General features: G+C 44.5%; 1 protein-coding gene across 1 annotated transcript; it reads right to left on the bottom strand.

The window, feature by feature from the left end:
• Positions 1–7201: 7201 nt before the first annotated feature.
• LOC108680116 (pre-mRNA-processing-splicing factor 8) lies at positions 7202–21865 on the bottom strand. Its single transcript, XM_047881986.1, has 7 exons — positions 21535–21865; positions 21406–21434; positions 20336–20590; positions 17492–17683; positions 16529–16855; positions 14626–14823; positions 7202–14118 (listed from the first exon to the last, which is right to left on the bottom strand). Exons 1-7 carry the CDS (start codon positions 21863–21865, stop codon positions 8434–8436), a joined length of 7017 nt encoding a protein of 2338 aa, XP_047737942.1. The 3' UTR covers positions 7202–8433.
• Between the last annotated feature and the right edge of the window lie 254 nt (positions 21866–22119).

The raw sequence follows: 22119 nt of genomic DNA, 5'->3' as shown, positions 1-22119 counted from the left end.
TATATATTGTTTGAGCTTCTGTTACAAGCAGCATTTCAGAGAGAGTAAAATCAGGATGTATATCTCAAATTATCGAGTGGGACAGAGGACAGCCCACTTTCATTGAACCAACTAGAACTAAAGCCAGGATGCGCTGCCATGAATGCTACAACACTCTCAGCAAATGAGGGAAGTGCCGTAGCAAAGGTGAAACTCAAAGGATAAAAAAATACATTGGTGACTGTGAAGGAAAGTCATACATGTGCGATAATTGTTTTTCAATCAGGTATGAAATATAATGATGTTGGCAACACCCAATTTCGTAGGTAGTTTCAGATCAATAAGAAAATATTTTATTTTCTTTTCATACAAAGATAGATTTATATATTGCTTTCATCAATGGACACAAATTTCGTAATTTTTGTATTACTTGCATTTGAAAATAAAACTATTTCTCTAAGCAGTAGTTGACTTCAAAGCATTCCCTAACATGCCTATTTAATTGTATCTTTGAAATTTTAAATTTGAAAGAGTAATAAGATTTTATAAAAATATGTATTTTTCATATGAATGTACCACATGTGTACACATCGCGATTCTGAGAAGTACAGCGTGTACATATATGGCGCACATCGCGGCCAACGTGTTAACACTAATCGCCACAGGTTCGCGGGAAATGCAATAAAATTGTGAGGAAAATGGACCTGAGTCATGGTACAAAGCAGCTTTATTAGAACAAAGAGCTCAGAAGAATCCCAGACTCCTTCCCAGGCACCTTCCTCTTTAGCGCCACTTCACACGTCTGTATAAAGAAAATTGACATTTAATTTGATTAATATAGATATTACAAAGAAAATTATAAATTAAAATTGAGACAGTTTGAATAATGAAATGTTCAGACTATGAAGTATTTTATTTACTGGAACGTGTTCAGAAGATCGGAATCAAGTTCCATACTGAATTTGAGGAAAAAAAGCACTCTCGGGGTAGTACCGTGATCTCACCTTCGCAGGCTGTCAGTGCCACGATCTTTGGTCTCAAAATCTCGGCCACCCAAAGCCGACCGCCAAGAACATGCAAGCTAGCGAAGTCGCGTACTGCTCGTCAGGCTGCACCTCGTCTCCGTAGGCGTACAGTTCGCTCAGAACAAGGGCCGATACATAAGCAAGATACTAAAGTGCAATAGGCCCAGGATCAAAACTGCTGTGCTGCGAAAACTAGCTGAAGACTAAGTGCATGAATCTAGTGGGTGCGTCTGCATAGTATGGGGTCTGAAGATCTGTTCACGCTGCACTTTAGTTGGGTTACTTAATTCAACCACCTCTCCATATATGTTGAAAAGCTCTGAGGCTCTAAGATTAACCTCAGCAAGAGGTCTGTGAGTGGTCGCTAGAAGAAGCACCGGAGTGGTGGGGGTTTCATGTCTTCCAGAAGTTCAACGAAGATTGCCCGGACGGACTCGTCTACTGTTGCGAACCATTCGTCACAATGAGGCATGAAGATTATTGAAGGACACGTATTTGCTTTGTGGAATATCTGCATGACAGCCTGCTCATGAGTTAGAGAACTGTTCGCATAGAGCGATGCAAGGTTAAGTATTTCCGCATGCAATGGAGAATTTCCGCATGCTCCATTGCATGCAACAGGGCCGGTGCAATGTCGGAGCTCTGTCCGTTGTCGCCGTTGCTTGACAGCAACAGCCGCGGGCTGTACGGCAAGCTCGAGTGGAGCACGCGGAAATTTGAATCCAGGCCATGTGGGAAACCCTTTGATAAGTGGACCAATATATTTTCTACACTTTCCAGGAACAAAGGTTGAACTTCAGGCCGCAGTTGTTTCCGGACGCTGCCTCGCGATCTCGGCGGCGATCACGATACGGCCCAGAGCGCTGCGAAAGTGATGGAGTCGCACGAAGTTAGATTCAACATAGAGCTGAAGTTTGACATTGGAATTGCAAACTTGCGGGTTGTTTTGGCGGACACTGGCAAGGACGGCCTCGCGGCACAAACACTTGAGGTCAGCCGCGCAGTACCCGCTGGTCAGTTTAGCAAGGTCGTTTAATGACCTCTTGCTTAGTGGCTGTGGCCACTTGCTTGTTAGCAAGGATAAAATGTGCTCCCTAGCCTCCAGAGACGGCAAATTGATTGGAACTTCAACTTCGAATCTCCCAGGCCTCCTGAGGGCTGGGTCGATCCTGAGGGCTGGTTGGTAGCGCCGATTATTAAAATATCGTCGCTCGCGCCCAGGCCATCCATAAGGACCAGCAGCATTAGCACCATGCTGGGGTTAGTTTAATCAGTCCCAGGCATTCTTTTGAGCGCAATGCCATCTATTTCATCAAAGAAAATAACATATAGCTGCTGCTGGCGCGCCTTATCAAAGAGAAGCTGAAGCTTTTTTTGCGGCATTGGGGACCCCCTCGATGAGGCAGTCCATCCCTTGATGCACAAAGAACGCTGTATTGCATCTAATGCTACATTCGTTTGCAAGCGCTTTGGCTAGGAACGTCTTGCCAGTACCTTTAGGGCCAAAGAAGAGAACACTCTTGCTTTTCCAATTCCCGGATGCGATCGGAATATTGAGGCATCACTATTGTTTCAGTCAACATCTTCAACTCCTTTTTTAGGCCGCCGACATCCTTGAATAACTGACCAGATCCATCATTCTGAGATTGATCCAGCAGCCAATGGTTCTTCTCGACAAGGTTTCCTTTTTGTCTCGATGACATTTCCTTTGCTATAGCGAAAAACAGCACTGTGAGGCAGAAATGAAATATCTTTATCGGTGGCTTCTGAGGACAGTGAAACCTGCTCGATCACACCACTGGAAATTTGTTCTCGAATTACGTCATCATACTGACGCAACTTTACATCGCAAAGACGCTGCTTACGTTGAGACTTCAAAATCGATGCAGCAAGCTTATAGTTATGAGCCAACAAATGAGATACATCATGCTTCCACAAAGCTGGTACTATTAACCGACCCGAAGCCGGATCACGCACGATGTCTTTAAGCATGTTGTTAAGCAACAGCTGATTTTCCTGTCATTATTAACATAACATAGTGATGTCGGCTCTGAAGTGTAGGCCTGATGTGGCCTGTCGCCGATTCTTTTCCATTTCGTGCCTTGTTCATAGATCTAAACTCGTGTCATTTGACCGGATTTCCTTGTGGCACGCCACTGCGCACCGATGCCCAGTCTGACACGGTTCCGTTAATACTGACACGTTGTCGTCTACCTACTAGAAAATCTCTGATCCATTGGAGTACGTTTCCCTCAATCCCCAAGGACTTCACTGTACGCAACAGCCGCTCATGCGGAACACTGTCAAATGCTTTGGCAAAATCGAGGTACAATGCATCCACTGGCTCCCTTTCGTCCAGCCGGCGAGTCCAATCGTTCAACGTAGATAAGTTAGTGGTGCAGGATCTGCCGGCAATAAAACCATGTTGACAATCTGATATGAGATGGTGAGCAGTCAGGTGATCTATAATCCTATCCCTCACAACAGATTCCATCAGCTTACATACAACACTTGTCAGACTGACAGGGCGATAGTTGCTGCTTTTGTCACCTTTTTTGAACAATGGTGTTACTTGAGCTTCTTTCCAGTCGGACGGCAAAGTTCCTTCGTTCAAGGTTTTTTGAAAGAATGCTGTCAATGGGCCGGCCAGAACGGTTGCTAACTCTTTGAGCAATCTGGGATGGAAGCCGTTTGGTCCACATGACTTGTTGGGATTTTGAGCTACCAGGCGCTTGAGAACCTCTTCTTCGTGTATTTCAAAACATGTTAACTTCGAGCCGACTGGGCGCTCCTCAATATCTGGAATACTGTTCAAGTCCTCATCTGTGAACACGCTGCTGAAGAACTGATTAAGAACGTTAGCCTTGCCCTCATCAGAGGAAATCTTTCGTTGGTCTACTTTCAAATCAGATATACCGTTCTTTGACTTAAACTTCGAACTAGCGTACAAAAAGAAGGCTTTCGGATTCTTTTTGGCATTTTTAGCAATATTCTTTTTGAAGTTTTTCACTGCAGTGCGACAAACTTTTTTAGCTTGATTTCGAGCTCTGGCATACAGGTTATAATCAGACTCACTGCGAGTTCGTAAAGAACGCTTGTAGGCTTCTTTCTTGGTCTTTAGCTGAGTCTTAACTGCACTGGTCATCCACTGTGACTTTTTGACTCCTCCAAGCGTAATCTTGGGTACACAGGCATCAACTGCAGACATAACCGTGTCTTTGAGAAACGACCATGAATCAGCCACATTCATGTCCTTAATATAGTCCGAAATATTCGCCGCATTCTCCGTTTCACGGAGTGTATCATAGTCGCCTTTCGCACAGTTCAAACGTTCACGCTTCCGAAGCGTCTTTTCTGCACAACACTTAATATTGAAAAACAATGATTGCTGGTGGCTTTTGCCCAACGGAGCCTCGTGGCGAAGCTCATCTATCATTGATTCTTCACTAGTAAACACAAGATCTAGAATATTTGGGGTCTGTTTACCCCTAAAATGGGTTGGCTTGGTGATGTTCAGGATTAAAAATGAGTCTCGCACAGACTCCAAGAACAGGGATGCTGGGTGACCAGACAACACATACACCTCATCCCATGTAAATAATTTCACCATTACAAAGACACATCAGCGTAAACACATGCTCCACACAAGAACAACCTTACATCACACAGCTAGAGGGCTGGCTATGACTCAGCCGACTTAAGGGGAGCGTCTGGTTGGAAAATCGACTGTATTGTGTTTTCCAGTTTTTAGTCTCATCTTAAAGCTGACATTCTGAGCTATCCCTCTTGCGGGGATAGCTCAGATGAGTTGGGGGAGTTCTTTCACATTTAACATGGGAAATAATTCACGTAGTGCACTATAAATAGCTAGTCTTCAGACACACAGATCCAGTAACCTTGCTGCAGTCGTACTGGGTGGGTTTCGCTCCGTCGCTCGCACCATCCTTGACAGAACTTGAGCTCCAGTGACGTCAAGTCTCGCATCCTTGCCATATTAAATGTCGATTTCAAGGCGCCCGGGACTTAGTCGCGCTGTCCTGAACATTCACACTTAGTGTCACGGCAAACCTATCTCCTCCTAGAGTTTTGAAGCTACAGCAATGAGTTATATACCATTCGATTCGCAATTAAATATCTAGAGATTGGTCATTCACTTTTTTCAATTTCGTTATAGTTTTGAAAATATTTTGAAAAAAGGGGTTGGAAAAAAAGGGAAAATCGGAAAATTTTCGAAAATTTTGCAGAAAATGCTCCCCCATCCACAAAAATTCGAAAAAACCCATGACGAATCGATAGATATGGTCCTTACGTATCGAATGATATGCGTCTCGATATTGTAGCTTCAACATCCTAGGCGGAGGTTTTCTTCAGTACCTCTTTTTTGCCGTTTTCTAAGAATTTCACGTTTTCTTTCGTATTTTTCAAAAAATTTACACGTACAAAAAAGTCTTAGAATTCTGTTTTACACAGGTGTACCAAGTTTCGAAGTGATCCGTCCGTAAATAAAAAAGTTTTTTCACTACCCAGACGCTCCCCTTAACGCAGCCCCCAGTACATAACATAACATAGTGATGTCGGCTCTGAAGTGTAGGCCTGATGTGGCCTGTCGCCGATTCTTTTCCATTTCGTGCCTTGTTTATAGAATCTAAACTCGTGTCATTTGACCAGATCTTTTCATGACTGGCGATAGTTTGTGCAGATAACTTAACTTGCTGGGCCCCATAAGAGGTTCTAACCCACAGAGCTACACCTCTACTGCACTGCTCTTCATTTAAGTTATGAAAACAATCAAAACCTGGCAGCTGAAATTCAACAGGTACAATTTTCCCCCCGTGATTTTTAGGAAGTGTTTCTGTAATACAAATAATGTCTATACTATAATATACTGAACATGTACTCTGCTAACGAACCACACAAGTAGCATCAACACCAAACTACAGTCACACAAAACTACAACACCATTCCACTCACACACGAAACTAAGATTTCAGGCGACACTTATATCACTTCAATGTCTTTTGGGACACACATACGCAACAAATGCAGCTTAGGCTGGACACTTCAAGAGCCCCTACAGGGACACCATTCGGACAGAACAAAGAAATACCTCCACTAGTATATAAACAATACATACGCTTGGTCCTGAATTATTCCATTATTCCTGTCCAGACATGCATTCTGTAATCTCCATAACGATCTACAAACGATCCAAAACACGGCACTCAGAGTCGAACTTGGTGGCACAGACTACAGCACTACATCAATTCTGGTGAGAAACCCAAAGCCTCCTTTCAAACGATCACCTCGAAATGCGAGGTACCTAATTTATGGCACCAGCACTCCTCAATCACCCCCTGCCATCATTTATAGAACCTGTTCCCAAACTTAGGACATACGATCGACACTCAAGACAAGCAGTTCCACACAATACTCAACTCGATACCCAACCCAACCAGTTTAATCAAACGCCCTCACACGCCTATCCATCACAAGTGATGGATGATACACCATCACGAAGTGACGGATGATACGTCCCCATTGATGGGGCCATGAAGGAGCTTCCTCGGCCGCTGCATGGCCCTAACCACGAGGACTAAAAGGCCGTCCACGTGTACAGCGGTTTGTTAAGCCACCACTTCAACACGTGCTAAACCGCCAGCACCAAAGCCTAAGTGCCGCAAGCCTAGAGCCCGGGAATCACGTTGCTGTGTATTCTTTAAAGAATCAATATTTTTTTCCAACAATGGGTACAAGATCTACCCACCACCATCTAAACTGGCGTCATTCTAAATATAGTTCGCACGCACAACTTCATATTTCCCACATACGTGAACCCCTAATCTTTCCCTCAGTTTAGTCGCCATGAACATCTAGGCATTTTTTACACTGGTGAGCTCTATCAAAGAACACCTTTTCACTTTTTAACATTGTCTGTAGATGGTCGCCGATCATAGTCTGGTTAATCTGGTCTCTTCAATCTCATAGCAAGTTTCCCTCGTGCCAATAACGTCTCGGTCTCTTATATTATCAATGCGATCTAATTGAGAACTTAGTCTTATGACGCGACACAATGGAAGCACAGAGCCTCATTTGTTGCCTATCGAGCATGCATGTAACTGCGCCTCTTTCTTGGAATATTAATAAATTATAAAGTTGAACTGCTGCGCTATAAAAAGCCGTGGTAAATAATACATACAGCGCGCTCTCAATTTATTTCAGAGATTACACTGATCCACAAGTATAAGTAGATACTAAAGTATAAAGTAAAGGAATCGCTGGACCAAATGCAAAAAATATTCACGTCGCACGAACATCGGTAAAGAAAGTTTAAATTATGACGAAATACGCATTAACTGCGTGACGCCGAAACTCGGCTCCCCAGGAGCGACACAAGCTCCACGCAGATGCTCTGCCTCCTGCCTCGCTTGCTTGCTTCCCACAACAGCGCACACCAGCAATGGCTGAAGGGATCAATTCTCACAACTGAGTTTGTTCAGCGAAATAAAGCGAAAATCAAGATGAAGAGAATAAAACTTTCGGCAGAGTTTCAAGGTGTTACGTAAATTATGTTTCAAATTAATATAAGTGAATAGAAAAACATTCATAATTAATCTTCCGGGGAATTGAAGAGGCTTAAATATTATCTTAAAATTATAAAACTAACTCAGCATTTGACGAATGCTTGCAGACAACGAAGGTTTGTTTGTTCGTGCAGCGCCATAAGATGAATGTAATACATAATAGTGCCTCAATACACTCAAGGCTCAAAAACGTTACATATCAAAGAACGTCGTCCACAGGGACGGTTGCTTGTCTTAGAAATTTAATGGTTCACTAGCAATGTGCTATGTTGCAACCAGCCGAGCAATGTTCAATGTTTACATGAGACGAGTTATAAAAGGTCGACTCGGGCAGGAATAGCACACGATAATCAAACGACCAGGCTGTCAGCTGAGAACCACAAAAAAATGAGGGAAAACGGCTATTTCAAAATCGCTATGCTGATGATAGGAAATAAAGATGAAGGAATTTCACGAGCTCCAATGAACATCGTGTGTTTTTGCAAATATCTCTTGACGCGACATCAGAATATCCTCAAGGTGAAAAATATTTTTCATAACAACAGTAGTGAGCTTCTATTGTAGCAGTTGATGATTTGACGCGAACAGATACGGTGAAGTGACACGGGGGAATCGCAGAGGAAAAAGAAAATTGAGAGAAAAAAAAATTAAATTTAGAATCATGTTGTCAACAGAAACTCTTTGAACAAGCGAGTGTACAACAATCCGATTTATAGAGAACGATCGTCCTTGAAATCAGCCTGAAGTTCATTTATTCTGAAGCCACTTCATCAAAAAAGAAGCTTAACTACAATGCTTGATTGCTGTAGTATTGATTCTCCGTCCGCTCAAACGAGGCAAGGCGGCGCCTATTCGAGAGCGTTGTCCCGGTCAGCGCCAGTGATGGTGTCCGCCTCGTCAAGAGCTGAGAAGTTCAGGAAGTGAGCGGGCCGATGGATCTCATGATAGAACTCCTTGGGACTTGAAAGCTGTAGGTCATATTTCATGTTTGGGTCATGGCGGACGCCCATGAAGTTGTAGTTCCAAGATCCCTGCAAGGGATTCATGAAGAGTCCCAAGAAACGGTCTGACAAAAGCATTTGTACTTTCTCGTAGTGAGACGGCAGGTATCCCTTGGGGTTGTTGCCCATGTCCTTGTTGTTGCGCCCCCACTCAAAGCCTGAAGGAGTGAGTTTGTAGGCCTGCAGAGAGCAGGATCCAGGCGTGAAGGAGCAGGTGATGACGATGGTGCGGTCAGTGGTCCAGGCACTGTTATCCGCCATGATAGTAGCGTGTGTGGTGATGTCGTGAGGTGACAACTGCGGCAGCTCGTTAGGCTGAGTATGGATCCAACCCAGAGGTTCCAGTTCTGATGTAAACTCGTGTTGCGGGAGTTTATGAGGCAGGTGGACCATCTGATGCGTGCCCCACTGAGGCGGCATAACTATGCAGCGGATTTCCTTGACTTGCGGGTTGTCTGCAGGACTCACTCCATACAGATACCCGGCAATCTGCGTGCGCAAGTCAGAGATGATGATGAACTTCTTGAGGATATTCTTGGGCAAGATGTAGGTGTACCCAGTCTCTTTGATGTCATCCGAAGAGACGTAGATGTAGTTGGTTCTCAAATGCAAGTTCGTAGCAGAAATGGCACGGACGCGCCACTCGGTCTTGCTGCTGAAAGTAGCGCTCTCGTAATTGCTTGTGGTGGAAGCTATAATTTCGTCACCGTGTTTGTTGGTGGTGCGCGTCGTAGTGGCCGTCATCTGACTTTGCTCCTTTGTCTGCTTCTCGATTTCGGCGATCTGTTGCCTCTGTTGTGATGGTGCACTGATCTCCATACCAAGGATGATGTCACGGATCTCAGACTGGGTGAGGGAAGCGACGTTGACGTTGTTCTTCTTGCCGTAATCCACGAGGATGAGGTCTTTGAGCTGCAGCTCAACATTCACCCATTCTTCATCCGAGAGCGAAGGCCAGATGTGGTGCAGTTCGGTGACGGTCGTCTTGTCGGGCTTGAGCAGAACTTTTGTGCGATCGTTGTTGACATGCAAGGCGCGCAGGATGAGGATGAGGCGAGAGAACGCCGTGTACGACGAGATATTCTTGAGCCAGTCGTCGTAAAGATTGAACAGCACCATCTGGGGTTCTGTCGCCTTCAAGATAAGATCACCGAATTTTTCAACTTTTAGGCAAGCTTGGAAGGGCAACTGGAGTTCCGATCCCTTGATGACGATGTTGGGGAAGTCAAGCAAATGGACCTCAAGGGGATCCAACATTCCCTTCCTGGTGACGATGATCTGTTTAGGCTGCTCTTCGACGGGCAGTGAACGAATGAGAGCCGCAACTTCTTCTGCAGTTTTCCACTTGGCCAGCTGACCGAGACGCTTCTGGCCTGCCCACACAGAGGTGTGGATGACCTTCAAAAAGAGCTGTCCAGTTCGAGGATTGAAGATGAAGATGGCTCCATTGATGGGTTTTGTTGTGAGGTTACCTTCAAAGGTTTTGTGGATGGTGACTCGGTAGACATTAGTGTCGTCTACAAACCAGATAATTTGGTTGGAGAAAAGCTCACCGTAGTTCTGAGACGAGAGATAAGGCTCGGTTGGCTCAGAGGAATACAACTGCAAGCCTTTGCGGATACGCTCTCGAAGTACGTAGAGAGCAGGATTGGCCTTCATGATCTTGGCCATTGCTTGTTGGATGAGGGGCTTGGCTCCCGGGAACCAGTTTCCATAGGCACTGTGCAGATTATATGCCAAGTCAATAGCGATGAGCACGCCAGTAGGCGACGGGTAGAGCGACATGTTGTCTGTGGTGTAGTCGAGGAACTTGGCGCGGGCGTAGCGCTCCACATCATGCGAGTCGTAGTCGCCCCAGCGGAGTTGAACATCAATCCAGTATTTGAGCGTTGTAGACCCATCCATGGAGTCCTTGGAGTCAGCTAGCAGGGAAGGCTTGCTGTAATTCCACTTGTATGCGGCAAACAGCAAGATGTCAGCGCACGATGAGTTCATCTTGTACGACTTACGAGGATGGATCGTCTCCTTTTGCACAGTTTCGATTTCGAGGGCGTCGAGCTCCTGATCGAAGACTTGACAGAGATCCATGACGACGCTCTCGTGAACTTTCTGCCACAAGTGAGCACGGAAGATCTGAATGAGTGAAATTTTCAACGTTGGAATTTTTCCGTGCATGAAAATCCCAGTGAGATCGAGCTGTACCTGGAAACCGACGTAGACATTGGCTCGGTTGATTGTGGGCGACCACCAGAGGGTGAAACGTCGGTTAGGGATTTGGTTCAAACCAGACCGCTGAGCATTGGTGAGTTTCTTGTACTTCATGCTCTCCTCGAAGCCAGATGCCTTCTCCCAGAAAAGACCCTCCCACGTGGGGAAGTAGGTTCCCTTGAAGAGAGTGTGCTCGAGGATGCCTTCGACGCCACCCAACGCCTGGATCATATCTGTCCGATAGTTGTTGAGGTTCCACAATTTTCCGTCGTGGCGCTGGTGAGTCCACCAAAAGGGATTCTGTTTCAGCACTTGGTACTGTTTGAACTCAGTCCTGATCCTCCAGCCTTTGTCGTACGTGAGCGTGTGACGATCTTTCTGGAAGAGTGTGTTGATGCGCGGAATACCGCGGTCCCACGAGTCTTCCAGATCTTCGAGGGTGAGACGTCTGTTTTGTGCGGTGGCTTCTTGCCTCTTGAGGGCATACTCTGCCCACACGCGCTGGCTGTCGAGGAACTCGGTCTCCCATGGCTGGATGTAGCGGTACAAGTTAGGGATGAGCTGATCTTCATCGTGACTCATGCCTGACCTGAAGTGGGTGATGCCAGCGTCCGTCTGTTTGCTCCAGCGCAGATCTGACTGAGGTATGAGCACGTGGCCCATTGACAACATGCCAAGACCGCCTAATTCTTTTGGTGTATAGAACACAACGGGCGGGAAACGCGAAGGCATCTTAGAGTTGAGGCCGATTTTAATACGGGTCTGAATTTTATTCTCACATTTGACGAGCAAATCCAGTAGCTCTGGAGTGTTGACAACTGATTCGCGATAGTATGTCATGAGTCCAATGAGGGCCGTGTTCCACTTGTTGACGATCTTGGTGAACGTCGTGGAGCCTGAAGCCATGAGGATCTGACGGACGCGGTTGTGGAAGCGCTGCATGGACTCGTCATCAACGCGCAAGAAGCACTGAGCCGTTCTCTCTTTGGTAACTTCATTCTGCAGATTCCACACTCCATCTCTGTGATTGAACTCTTCGTTGATGGTCCTCAATTTAGGCAAGATACGGCATTCAAAGCCCGCCATATTGAAGAGCAAATTAGGATTGTCTTTGGAATAGACAGAAACAAAGGAATTTTCCCAGTTGATTGTGGTGACCGAGCGTGGAAGTCTGTTCTTGATGTCCCAGAAGACTGCACGTCCCAAGTTCACGTCATGCTTCATGAGCCGCATCCGCGAGTCTCTCGGCCAGCACTTCTTGTTGTTGTAGCCGACGATGTTTTCGTTATTTGGGTCAGGATGCTCTGTCAGGTAGCGCTGGATGAGATCCTTAGCTTCCTCAGCCGTGAAGCGGAAGAAGATGTGAATCTTGTCGATGTAGCGTGAGAAGAGCCTGATTGGATGCTGAGTCTCGGTGGCGACATCTTGGTAGTTGAGGAAATCGTTAGGCATTTGTGGGGGGCCAGCCATGTCAGCGGCGCGTCTCAAGCCCATCACAAGGAGATCGTTCACGAGTCCATAATACTGCACGATGAACGAGGCAAACTGCAAACCACGGATGATTCCGTAACGATTTGTGTGGTTCATGTCCTTGTAGTTGATGTCCACGTTGTTCTTGGCAGTCATGTAATCGGCGATGTTGTGGTCAACAATAAGTCGCAGAAGTCTGTTGAGCAGAGTCAAATCGATCTTTTCGTAGAGTTTTTCAAACCTCGATTCGAGCATGACATTACATTCGCCTTCAGCAGTGTCCCACACATCCGTGAGGTTGTTGATTCCCTGGCACCACTGATACACCAACAGCGGAGGCGGTTCGTTGTCACCAGGTTTGACCCACGGCGGGAAGAGCCGACGCTTGTCAGCTTCATACCAGAGGTACTGATCCAGGTAAGCATCAGTAATTTTCTCGAGCGGCTCTACGTCGTAGACTGGGATCAAGTGACTGTACAAGTCCATGAACTCAATCCCCACCTCTTTGAAGGCTCGCTGCGTGAGTAAATGACGCTTGATGCGCGAAAGAGCTTCGTGAGGGTTGTCGTAGGCCTGTTCAATGAGACCGAGCTCTTCTCGCTGCGACTGATTGAGTCGCGACTTGACACTGTAAGCCTCCCGAAGGCGCTCGAGAGCAAGCACGAGGAGTTTGGTATCGTGTTTGTAGCTCAGAGGAGGGAAGGGTATAGGAGCAAATCGTCGCGACTCCAGCCAATGAACTGTGGTAGTGTAGATAGCAACAGCTTCCTCAGGACTGATGTACGGTCCATCTTTCTGGTAGTTGTGCTGACGCTCCTGCTCAGCTTTGAGGTAGAGGCGCGTGAGGCGACCCATGTTTTTCTTACACACAGTCTTGTCAACGGTAGCACCTCGCCTGATCCTCTCGCGGTTATAGTGAGCGGTGTTGGTCCACCAGTCGGCCTTCATCTTGACGTAGCGCAGGATCATGTTCTCGATGGGTGTTGGAAGGCCAGGGACTTTCCATGGGATATTGGCTTTCCAGCAGCGCCAGGCTTCACTGAGATGCTGCAGGATGGTCCGTGCCTTATTCTGTTTGATACCTTCAGGCATCATGTCGAGGATGTCGTGCATCACCGAGGCTCGCAACTCGAGATCAAAGTGTGATTCGACTCTCTGCTTAGTGACTGTTTTAGCCACGCCTTTGCTGTGTCGTCCCTCGAACTGCCTCGAGAGCAGATTGCCCAGCCAACGTTCCAGAAGAGGAGTGATGCCTCGCTGGAAAAAGATCCAGACTCGCCATCCAGGTGCCCAGAAACCACAACCTGGACCTTTGCCGACTTGACCAGTGTTGAAGCGGTAGTAGATAACGTGCTTCAGGTCTTTGGCCATCCTGATCTGCTTCATGAGCTTGTATTTGTACCTGTACATACCCGTGAGCTGGCCCACGTGGGCAAAGATGTACTGCAGACCGTCCGCCAGTTGGAAGGCATCGACGTTGTTGAGCCTGTACTGCACATGCGCGTCCACCACGAGTTTCGTGAGACGAAGAATTTCTCGGCACAAATGGAACGCATTACCGAAACGTGACTTTTTACGCTCTTTCGTGGTGAGAGTTTTCACGGGTTTCAGGTTGAAGTTGTAGTCGAGATGGAGGTAGTTTAGATTCTTGCGATGGATGAGCAGGTTAAGCATGTTATAGCCTTGCCTGCACACTTGCAGACCAGCCTCAACCCAATCCAGAGTGGTCGTCTGGAAGAATTTGGTAGCCTTGAACGACCGGAAAATGTAGCGTTTCTTCTGAGCCTTGGGCGGTCTGTGCTTGAGAGCGTTCAGCACATTGTATTTGAGCAGCTTCTGGTACGACACTCGCACCTGCAATGAAAAAGAGCGCCTCATTAGCATGAATGTACATCAAACTTTTATGCAACTGTCATCACAGTTATTCATTTTCATTATGGATGCCCAGGATAACGTCAATGAATAGCATTTAATTAATAATACTGTTCAGAATAATTCTACGTTTTCTGCTACTGGACATTGTTTATCTCATGGTTTATTTGACACACTAAGATGAAAACTGCGTTGTTGAGTAGATTTCTTCTCCAATAGGACCAGCGTACGGTGCCTAATCGCCTAATGTAGCGCTGTCTTTCAGTGTAAGAAATACACCATGAAAATGTAGTCTGCCACGCGCGAGTTCGTCCTCCAAGTAAACCTTGACAATGATTTCCCATGAAGAAAAAACGAACTTTGACAATAATTACCACCAATAAAACGAACCTTGCCAATGTTTGTCAAGACTACAAGATAATGCTCAACACCTTGACAGGTTGGCCGGGCGGGCAAGACTTGTCAAGACTACACAGTAATGCTCAACACCTTGACAGGCTGGCCGGGCGGGCAGTGCTCCCGGTACCAGGTCTTGACGAGGGGCACGTCGATGGCTCGCCTGCAGGCGGCGCTGCGCAGGTTGAAGGGCCGCGGCGCCCACAGCAGCGCCATGCCGTTAGCCGTCGCGTCCGTGTACAGCTGCCAGTCCGCCAGCAGCGGCGCCACCTCCTCCGCCAGCTCAAACTCCTGCACATAACCGGGCAATTCATCAACACAAATAAAGGATTCTGTCTAACTACTGACAGTAACTCTCATAGCCAGATTTTTATATACGAATGAACACAACCGGGCAATTCAACAACACAAATAAAGGATTCTGTCTAACTACTGACAGCAACTCGCATTCCACGTTTTTATATACGAATAGCATTGGCTACCAATAATGTAGTAAACAAAGGTAGCAAAACTGTCGTTATAGTGTGGCGCAAGTTCTAAGATTGAACTAATTCAAGTACTTGCTGTTAACTTCCAACATGTCTCAACACGTCGGCTGACGATAGCTTAATTATTGCCTATTATAATTATTTACAAGAAATTCAACAGTCCAAAGGATATTAATTGCAGTCAGCCAACATAACGCTTATCAAGCGTAACAGGAACTGTGAGATTTATGAGGATTGGAGCAGCAGGCCTCGCATTAAGGTTCCATATCTCGAACGTTGGAAAGCTTGTCGTCAAATTAAAAGATAAAATTGGTCCCATCTAAAAAAAAGCCATTACACAAGGGGGGTGTTGAGAACTACCAGGCTTAGGACAGGCTTGGCGACATACTACGGAGTTCTCCACAAGTTAAGCTCAACTTTAGTCCACTCGTAAATTAGAAGATATTCTTAAATTTTTCATGCTCTTCCACCTATTAATTTTTAATCTATGGACAGTAACGAAGAATATGTTAACTTTGCATTGAAAAAGTTATGATGAAGAGAATTTCAAGAAACTTTGAATATTAATTTTCACAAAATGTGCGACTTCTACACTTTTTTCGAGATGTCAACGGGTTATAATTTTTATTCTGCACTAAAATGTTTACTTAGCATTTATTGATTAACCTCCTTGTTGTAGATATCACTTGCCAAAAACTACTAGTTGTGAACGAGCATGCTCATTTGTGGAGTAAAAATTCCGTATAGTAACAGGCGTTGTGGCAAGAACGAGGGGAAGCAAAAGTCGCATATTACTGAGCTGTCAAACTCGAAGGCCCATGCAGTTTGGACTCTAAACGAAGAGCAAAGAAATCATGCGGCGTTCTTTTCTAGCCAACCGCTGGCCATTCCTCGGTCATCTAAAGCCGCCCGTAGCCCCAAATTTCGTGCTGGCTCAGATGTCATGCAACTAGGACTACCAACTCGAGCGTAGCGACATGCCGACCTGAGGTCAGAACCAGGGTTTTACATCGTGGTCGCGAATATCTCGCTCTCAGACTTTGCCCCACTCTGACTACAAGCCTTAATGCAAGTCACGGTGGATGCAGCAACAGCCAAAATAAGTGTCTAGTAATATACTGCAATAGTGAGCTAACACGAGTGAGCTTACTACAAAGAAGGATATGTTCTTTAATAGCCTGACTTGCCGGCCTAGCTTAAAGTGCTCGCACAATAGCAAACCTCTGATCTCGCATTTAGATGACTAGTTAGCATTCGTGAATGACTACGGAATGGACTTCATTAACATACAATAGTTCTACATCTAAATCAGCGTCAAAAGATTATATGCAACACCTTTTTACTCATCACGAAACTGATAAACATACCTAAAGAATTACAGTATTACAATATCAGCTAGCACGAAGTCAGTAACTTTGTGAAGTAAGCCACTGAACAAGACCAAGGAGCTAACCTTAATTATGAAAATTATAAATAAAATGGCGCTAGTAATGCAAAAGAGATGAGACCTCGTCATCATCAGGCAGCAGATGCTCAGCCTTGACTGTGTTGCGATGAGAGATGGGGTTGATGAGAGGGTCAAAGTAGTAAGCGGGCAGGTCAGGGTCCTCGGTCTTGATGTAGAGCGCCGTGGGTGTGTGGTACCAGGCTAGATGCACGTACTGAGGCATGTTGTTGTACAGATATGGGAACGCAATGCGGTACTCTGTGCGTATTTGGTGCCGCACGATGATCTTGTTGATGTCGTTGAACTCATTCCAGTCTTCATCAGCTGGGTTCATGTCCTTGATCAGAGGCTCGAACTTGGGACCTCCTGGTAGAGCCATGTTCAGCGCCTGCGGAATTTAGTATCAGATATAATTGGTATTTCGGCAAAGAATTAGATATGTGAGAAATACTTGCATGGGCCTAAAGTTCTAAGTTTTAACACACAAGCTCGCTACTAATAATTACAACAGTAGCCAGCTTCTCACAAGCCGAGAGAGATAATGTGAGTGCACAGCTGGAACATTCTTGGCCATCAGCTTCTTCAAACTCCGGCTACAAGCGTTCTTAAATTCTGGCCACCAGCTTTCCCACAAAATGGCTCCTTACGGCCCCAAAATGGGGCAAATCACTTCCCTGAAACTGTATTAAGTTCATCCATGACTTCACTTGGACCGGCAACGATTTATGCCAGAACAAGGATGACAGTCTAGTGAATGTTTGTTTTACTTCACACTAACAGATAACTGAAAGATATTGATTGGTCGGACGATTCAAATAATGTAATGAAACCTCAAACACAATTATGGCAACAAGGCTCAATATTTCTACTTCATTTTTAATTAAAATAAAGAAGGCCAATTTTAGTCGAAGAGCATTTTTCTGTGCCTAAATTTTACCACTTCAAAAAACATTTTTGTCTTTAGAGATGCTAATCGTTCACGAGAAAGATTAGATGAGCAGAAACACTGTACTATATATCTTACCTTAGCAGTGAAGAATGACTTGAGATCAAAGAGGTAGAAGTAATTGTTGTCAGCAACATCTGTGAGCAGCTGGCTGGCAAGGCGGTAGAGTGTAGCCATCTGCGGCAGTGACAGCCGCCAGCGCCGGTAGGTGCTGCCGTTCACGTGGGGCGTGTCCAGCAGGGGCTTGTGGTCGTAGAACCAGTCGTGTACCTGGCCACAAGACAATCATTCATCTCTTTGAATGAATTATTTACATAGAACCAGTTGTGTACCTGAGCCTACACTTTCAAAAAAATTTAAGAGATCGTAAGCTCATCTGCCAATCATTGACGGCCTTTTAAGCAAAATCCACCAATCATAGACAAGAAAATAGTGTGTAAGTACTAAAGTTCACTTAGCGAGTTTTGAAAGTATTGAAAGTATGGATTCTGGTCAAAAAACAATCAATTCATCTCTTGGCACAAATTAGTTAAGGGGAGCGTCTTGGTCCGAAAAAAAACTTTTTTATTTACGGACGAATCACTTCGAAATTTCATACAAGTATGTAAAACGCAATTCTAAGACTTTTTTGTTCATGTGAATTTTTCGAAAAAAAATGAAAGAAAACTAGAAATTCATAGAAAACGGACAAAAAAGGGGGTACTGTAGAAATATCAGCGGGCCTAGGATTTTCAAGCTACAACATCGAAACACGTATCATTCAATGCGTAAAGACCATATCTACAAATTGATGTAGGCGTTTTTTGAAATTTCCAATTTTGTGGGTGTGGGAGCATTTTTTGTAAATTTTTCGGAAATTTTTCGATTTTACCCCATTCCACCCCCTCTTTTTGCAAAATAAAATACAAACTATAACGAAATTAGAAAAACGCCTACAACAATTTGTAGATCTTTTCTTTGCGAATCGAATGGTATATGTTTCATCGCTGTAGCTTCGAAACTGTAGGAGGAAATAGGTTTCCAGTGACAATAAGTGTGAATGTTCAGTAGAGCCCGACAAAGTCCCGGGCGCCTCGAAATCGGCATTCAACACTGCAAGGAATGAGACTAGACGATACTGGAGCTCTATTTCTGTCAAGGATGGTACGAGCGACGGCGCAATAATCACCCCGTACGACTGCAGCAAGGTTACTGGAGCTGAGTGTCTGTAGACAAGTGATTTATAGTGCACTGCGGGAATTATTCCCCATCTTTAATGTGAAAGAACTTCCCCACCCCCCTCCCTTTCGGGATCTGTCATGAACGCATAAATCAACGTACAGAGATGGTTTTGGTACCGTTGGATAGGTCAGAATGTCAGCTTTAAGATGAGAATATAAACAGGAAAAGCCTAAATTGTCGATTTTGGACCAAGACGCTCCCCTTAACATGTCTCACAACTGGAATGTGACCACGTCTAAGCTAGCTCCTTTCTTAACCTAGTGTGCGCTATGATGGGTGAGTTATTGGGAACGCGGGAGAATTTCACAATAAAAGTGATGAGAAAGAATGAACATGAGCACCTAGCAACATAACTCGGTTTTATCCAGCGAGTTAAACAATTGAATGAATTCAAAACGACGTTGAATTCATTCGACGTTGAATTCAAAATTCGAAAACGAATTCTGAAAACGACGTTGAATTCTTATTCTTGTGTTCCATTATATTAAAATGTAGGTGCACTGTGAGAAATCATTTCAGGATGAAATAAAGAACTGCTACATACTACCGCCCTCATATTACTGAGCTAAAGCAGTACTACTGCAGTATAACTCTATACCTACGCAACTCCTAACTGACTTAGATATAGGTAATGTATTGTAAAATGTATTGGTAAGTAGAGGTACAGAGCTGCATCGCAGCACAAGTCAACACAACTTAGATATAATGTATTGGTAAGTAGAGGTATAGAGCTGCATCGCAGCATAAGTCAACACGACTTAGATATAATGTATTGGTAAGTAGAGGTACAGAGCTGCATCGCAGCATAAGTCAACACGACTTAGATATAATGTATTGGTAAGTAGAGGTACAGAGCTGCATCGCAGCACAAGTCAACACAACTTAGATATAATGTATTGGTAAGTAGAGGTACAGAGCTGCATCGCAGCACAAGTCAACACGACTTAGATATAATGTATTGGTAAGTAGAGGTACAGAGCTGCATCGCAGCATAAGTCAACACGACTTAGATATAATGAATGGTTAAATTGAGGTATAATGCTGCGTCGCAGCATTAGTCGCCATGTCCAGCAACATCTTAGAACACAACAAGAAATCTTCCTCAAGTATCAATTCGTTTTCTGAGTGTACCCGTAATTGTTATTTGACCAGAGAAGACTAAACAAATGCCAGGAAACATAGAAAAAAATCATATCATAGAACAAAAGCCGACCTACCAGAAGGAAATGTGTGGCAGACTGTGGCAGATTGAAATTTTTTGTTGTTGATTGTTTTGTTGTTATGAATAGGTTATGTTGATTTTCATGATATATTCAACCACGAGTTTCATACATAGTGTGGGGCCAGAACTAAGAATGAAACCCTGGATTGCCTTTACTGCAAAATTGGACCTGACGGAATCAGCTGCGATGAAATAACGACCAAACAATTATTGCGTAAATTGGCATGTACGGCAAAACCATTACTGAATGCAATGAGAGAATACCGCAATTTGGAAATAAATCCTCTTCAATGTTGAAAAATCTATAGTAAATAACTGAACATTTGCTCAACCAGGAAAGAGCGTTGTAAGCCAGGGCTCACTCTACAATAGAGTATCTTGATGGGATACAGATAAGCCCTGCAGGCATACATGGTAACGCAGAATTTTCACAAGCGAAATTAAGACAAATGCCAAAGGAAATGCTTCAAATTGCTCACCGCCGCATCTTCGTCAGGGTCAAGCTCGATCTGAATGGCCTCAAGAGGCTCGACGTCGAGGACGTTGTCAGCGAAGTCCAGGGGCGGCTCCTCGTCATCAAAGGGCGGGAAGCGCATGCGCTTGAAGTGACGACGGTCGCGCTTCTCCCTGCGCATCATCATCCACATGGTGGACCACTGCGCGATGTACACGGGCTCTATCACCCACGGGATCTCGTTCACGAAGGTAATGGCGCCCGTGATGTGGTACAGGCACTGCAACAAATGATGGCATCAGACAAGCACTTTACAATAGATCAAGGGAAGAGAATTATCAAGGCACGGCAGTTTAGCTGGCATCTCGTCATGAATCGTTCATCAGAATGCGCCCATCCATATGCGTATATTTTATAATACTGGAATTAAAATTAAATCGAAAAAGTTTAAGTAATTTTTCTGTCACTCAGTCCAAGTGGACAAATAATATAAATTTCATTAATTTTGATATCAAAAGGTACCTATCAAATTCCGAGAAAATTTCGGTATTGTTCGGTTTAGAAACGCCAATAGCATTGATGAGAGTTAAAGTAATACACGAACAATTTTTAAAATCTGCAGTTGTCAATAATGGACTTTAGTCCACATTATAATTTCAATTCATTCATCCAGCAGCAACAAAATTATTCCTATTAGAAAAAAATTGAATTTAACATTTGTAATGTTTGTATAATTTTATAATTTTTAATCAAATATCAAGAATCTCTTCATAATCAAGTAAGAATGCAATAGGTGGATCATATTTTGTACGAGCTGACGTATGCTGGTAAATATTTTGTATTTGCAATAGAAATATCTCATCCTGCCTTGCCCCTGGTGCTCGGCTGAGATGGACAGTCAGGCAAGCAGAGATGCTGGCAACAATGAACCTGATCAACTCTACCACTATGAATGGAGTTATTAAAATTACATTATAACCGTTACGTTATTATGCATATATCATGTGGACAGTTCATGATAAATGCATGTTCTTAAGCAGTTAATTAGAAGCTGTCATGACGGAGATTAAAGAGTTCAAGGGAATATCTAAGCACCTGCACGTCTCTGATCTGCTCCCAGGGTACTTAACATAAATAATAAAGCACCTGCACGTCTCTGATCTGCTCCCACGACACAGACATGTTCTCGTGAAGGTAATCAGAAGCTGTCATGACAGAGATCACAGAGTTTAAGGGAATATGTAAGCACCTGCACATCTCTGATCTGCTCCCAGGGCATGGGCATGTTCTCGATGAGCTTGAGCACGGCGTGTGGCATGAACTTGAGGGCGCCGAGGTAGACGCGCTTGTCATGCCTGTACTTGCGAGAGCTCATGTCTCCGTGGTCTCTGATGATCTTACGGATGTGTTCAGGCGGCATCTCTTCCTTCTGCACGTCAACGAAGCCAAACTTGCGCTTCTCTGCATACTTCTTGTTGTGTAGCTGCTGCCATCTGTGGGCGCAAGTGTCCGGGTCAGACGTACATTTAATGTCTGTTACTTTAGAAGACAACATTAATATCAGTTACTTTATTATCAGTTATTTTATCAGTTTAATATCAGTTACTTTAACAGTTTGCTATCAGTTACTTTAGGAGACAACGTTTAGGGACACAACGATAAGCTACAGCTACCAATTATATGGGAAATTCCTGAAAGAGCAAAACTGGAATAATACAATTCAACTTAAATAGTTCCCACATACATATACAAATAAATCCTCAAAGAACGTCAAAAGAATGCTAGAACACGAGCCAAGAGTCTACCATG

The sequence above is a fragment of the Hyalella azteca genome, unplaced genomic scaffold (genome assembly GCF_000764305.2).
Source record: "Hyalella azteca isolate HAZT.00-mixed unplaced genomic scaffold, Hazt_2.0.2 contig9365, whole genome shotgun sequence".
Classification (NCBI taxonomy): domain Eukaryota; kingdom Metazoa; phylum Arthropoda; class Malacostraca; order Amphipoda; family Hyalellidae; genus Hyalella; species Hyalella azteca.
Note: the sequence above shows the minus strand (reverse complement) of the source record. Positions and strands in the feature narration are given on the sequence as shown.

Excerpts from the sequence above, each read along its gene's own strand:
- LOC108680116 (XM_047881986.1), bottom strand. The coding sequence starts at position 21,865 with ATGTTGTCTTCTAAAGTAACAGACATTAAATGTACGTCTGACCCGGAC. Across the intron at positions 17,684-20,335 it reads ACCCTGACGAAGATGCGGCG|GTACACGACTGGTTCTACGA; the intron begins GTGAGCAATTTG and ends TCTTGTGGCCAG. Across the intron at positions 14,119-14,625 it reads CGCCCGGCCAGCCTGTCAAG|GTGCGAGTGTCGTACCAGAA; the intron begins GTGTTGAGCATT and ends TTTTCATTGCAG.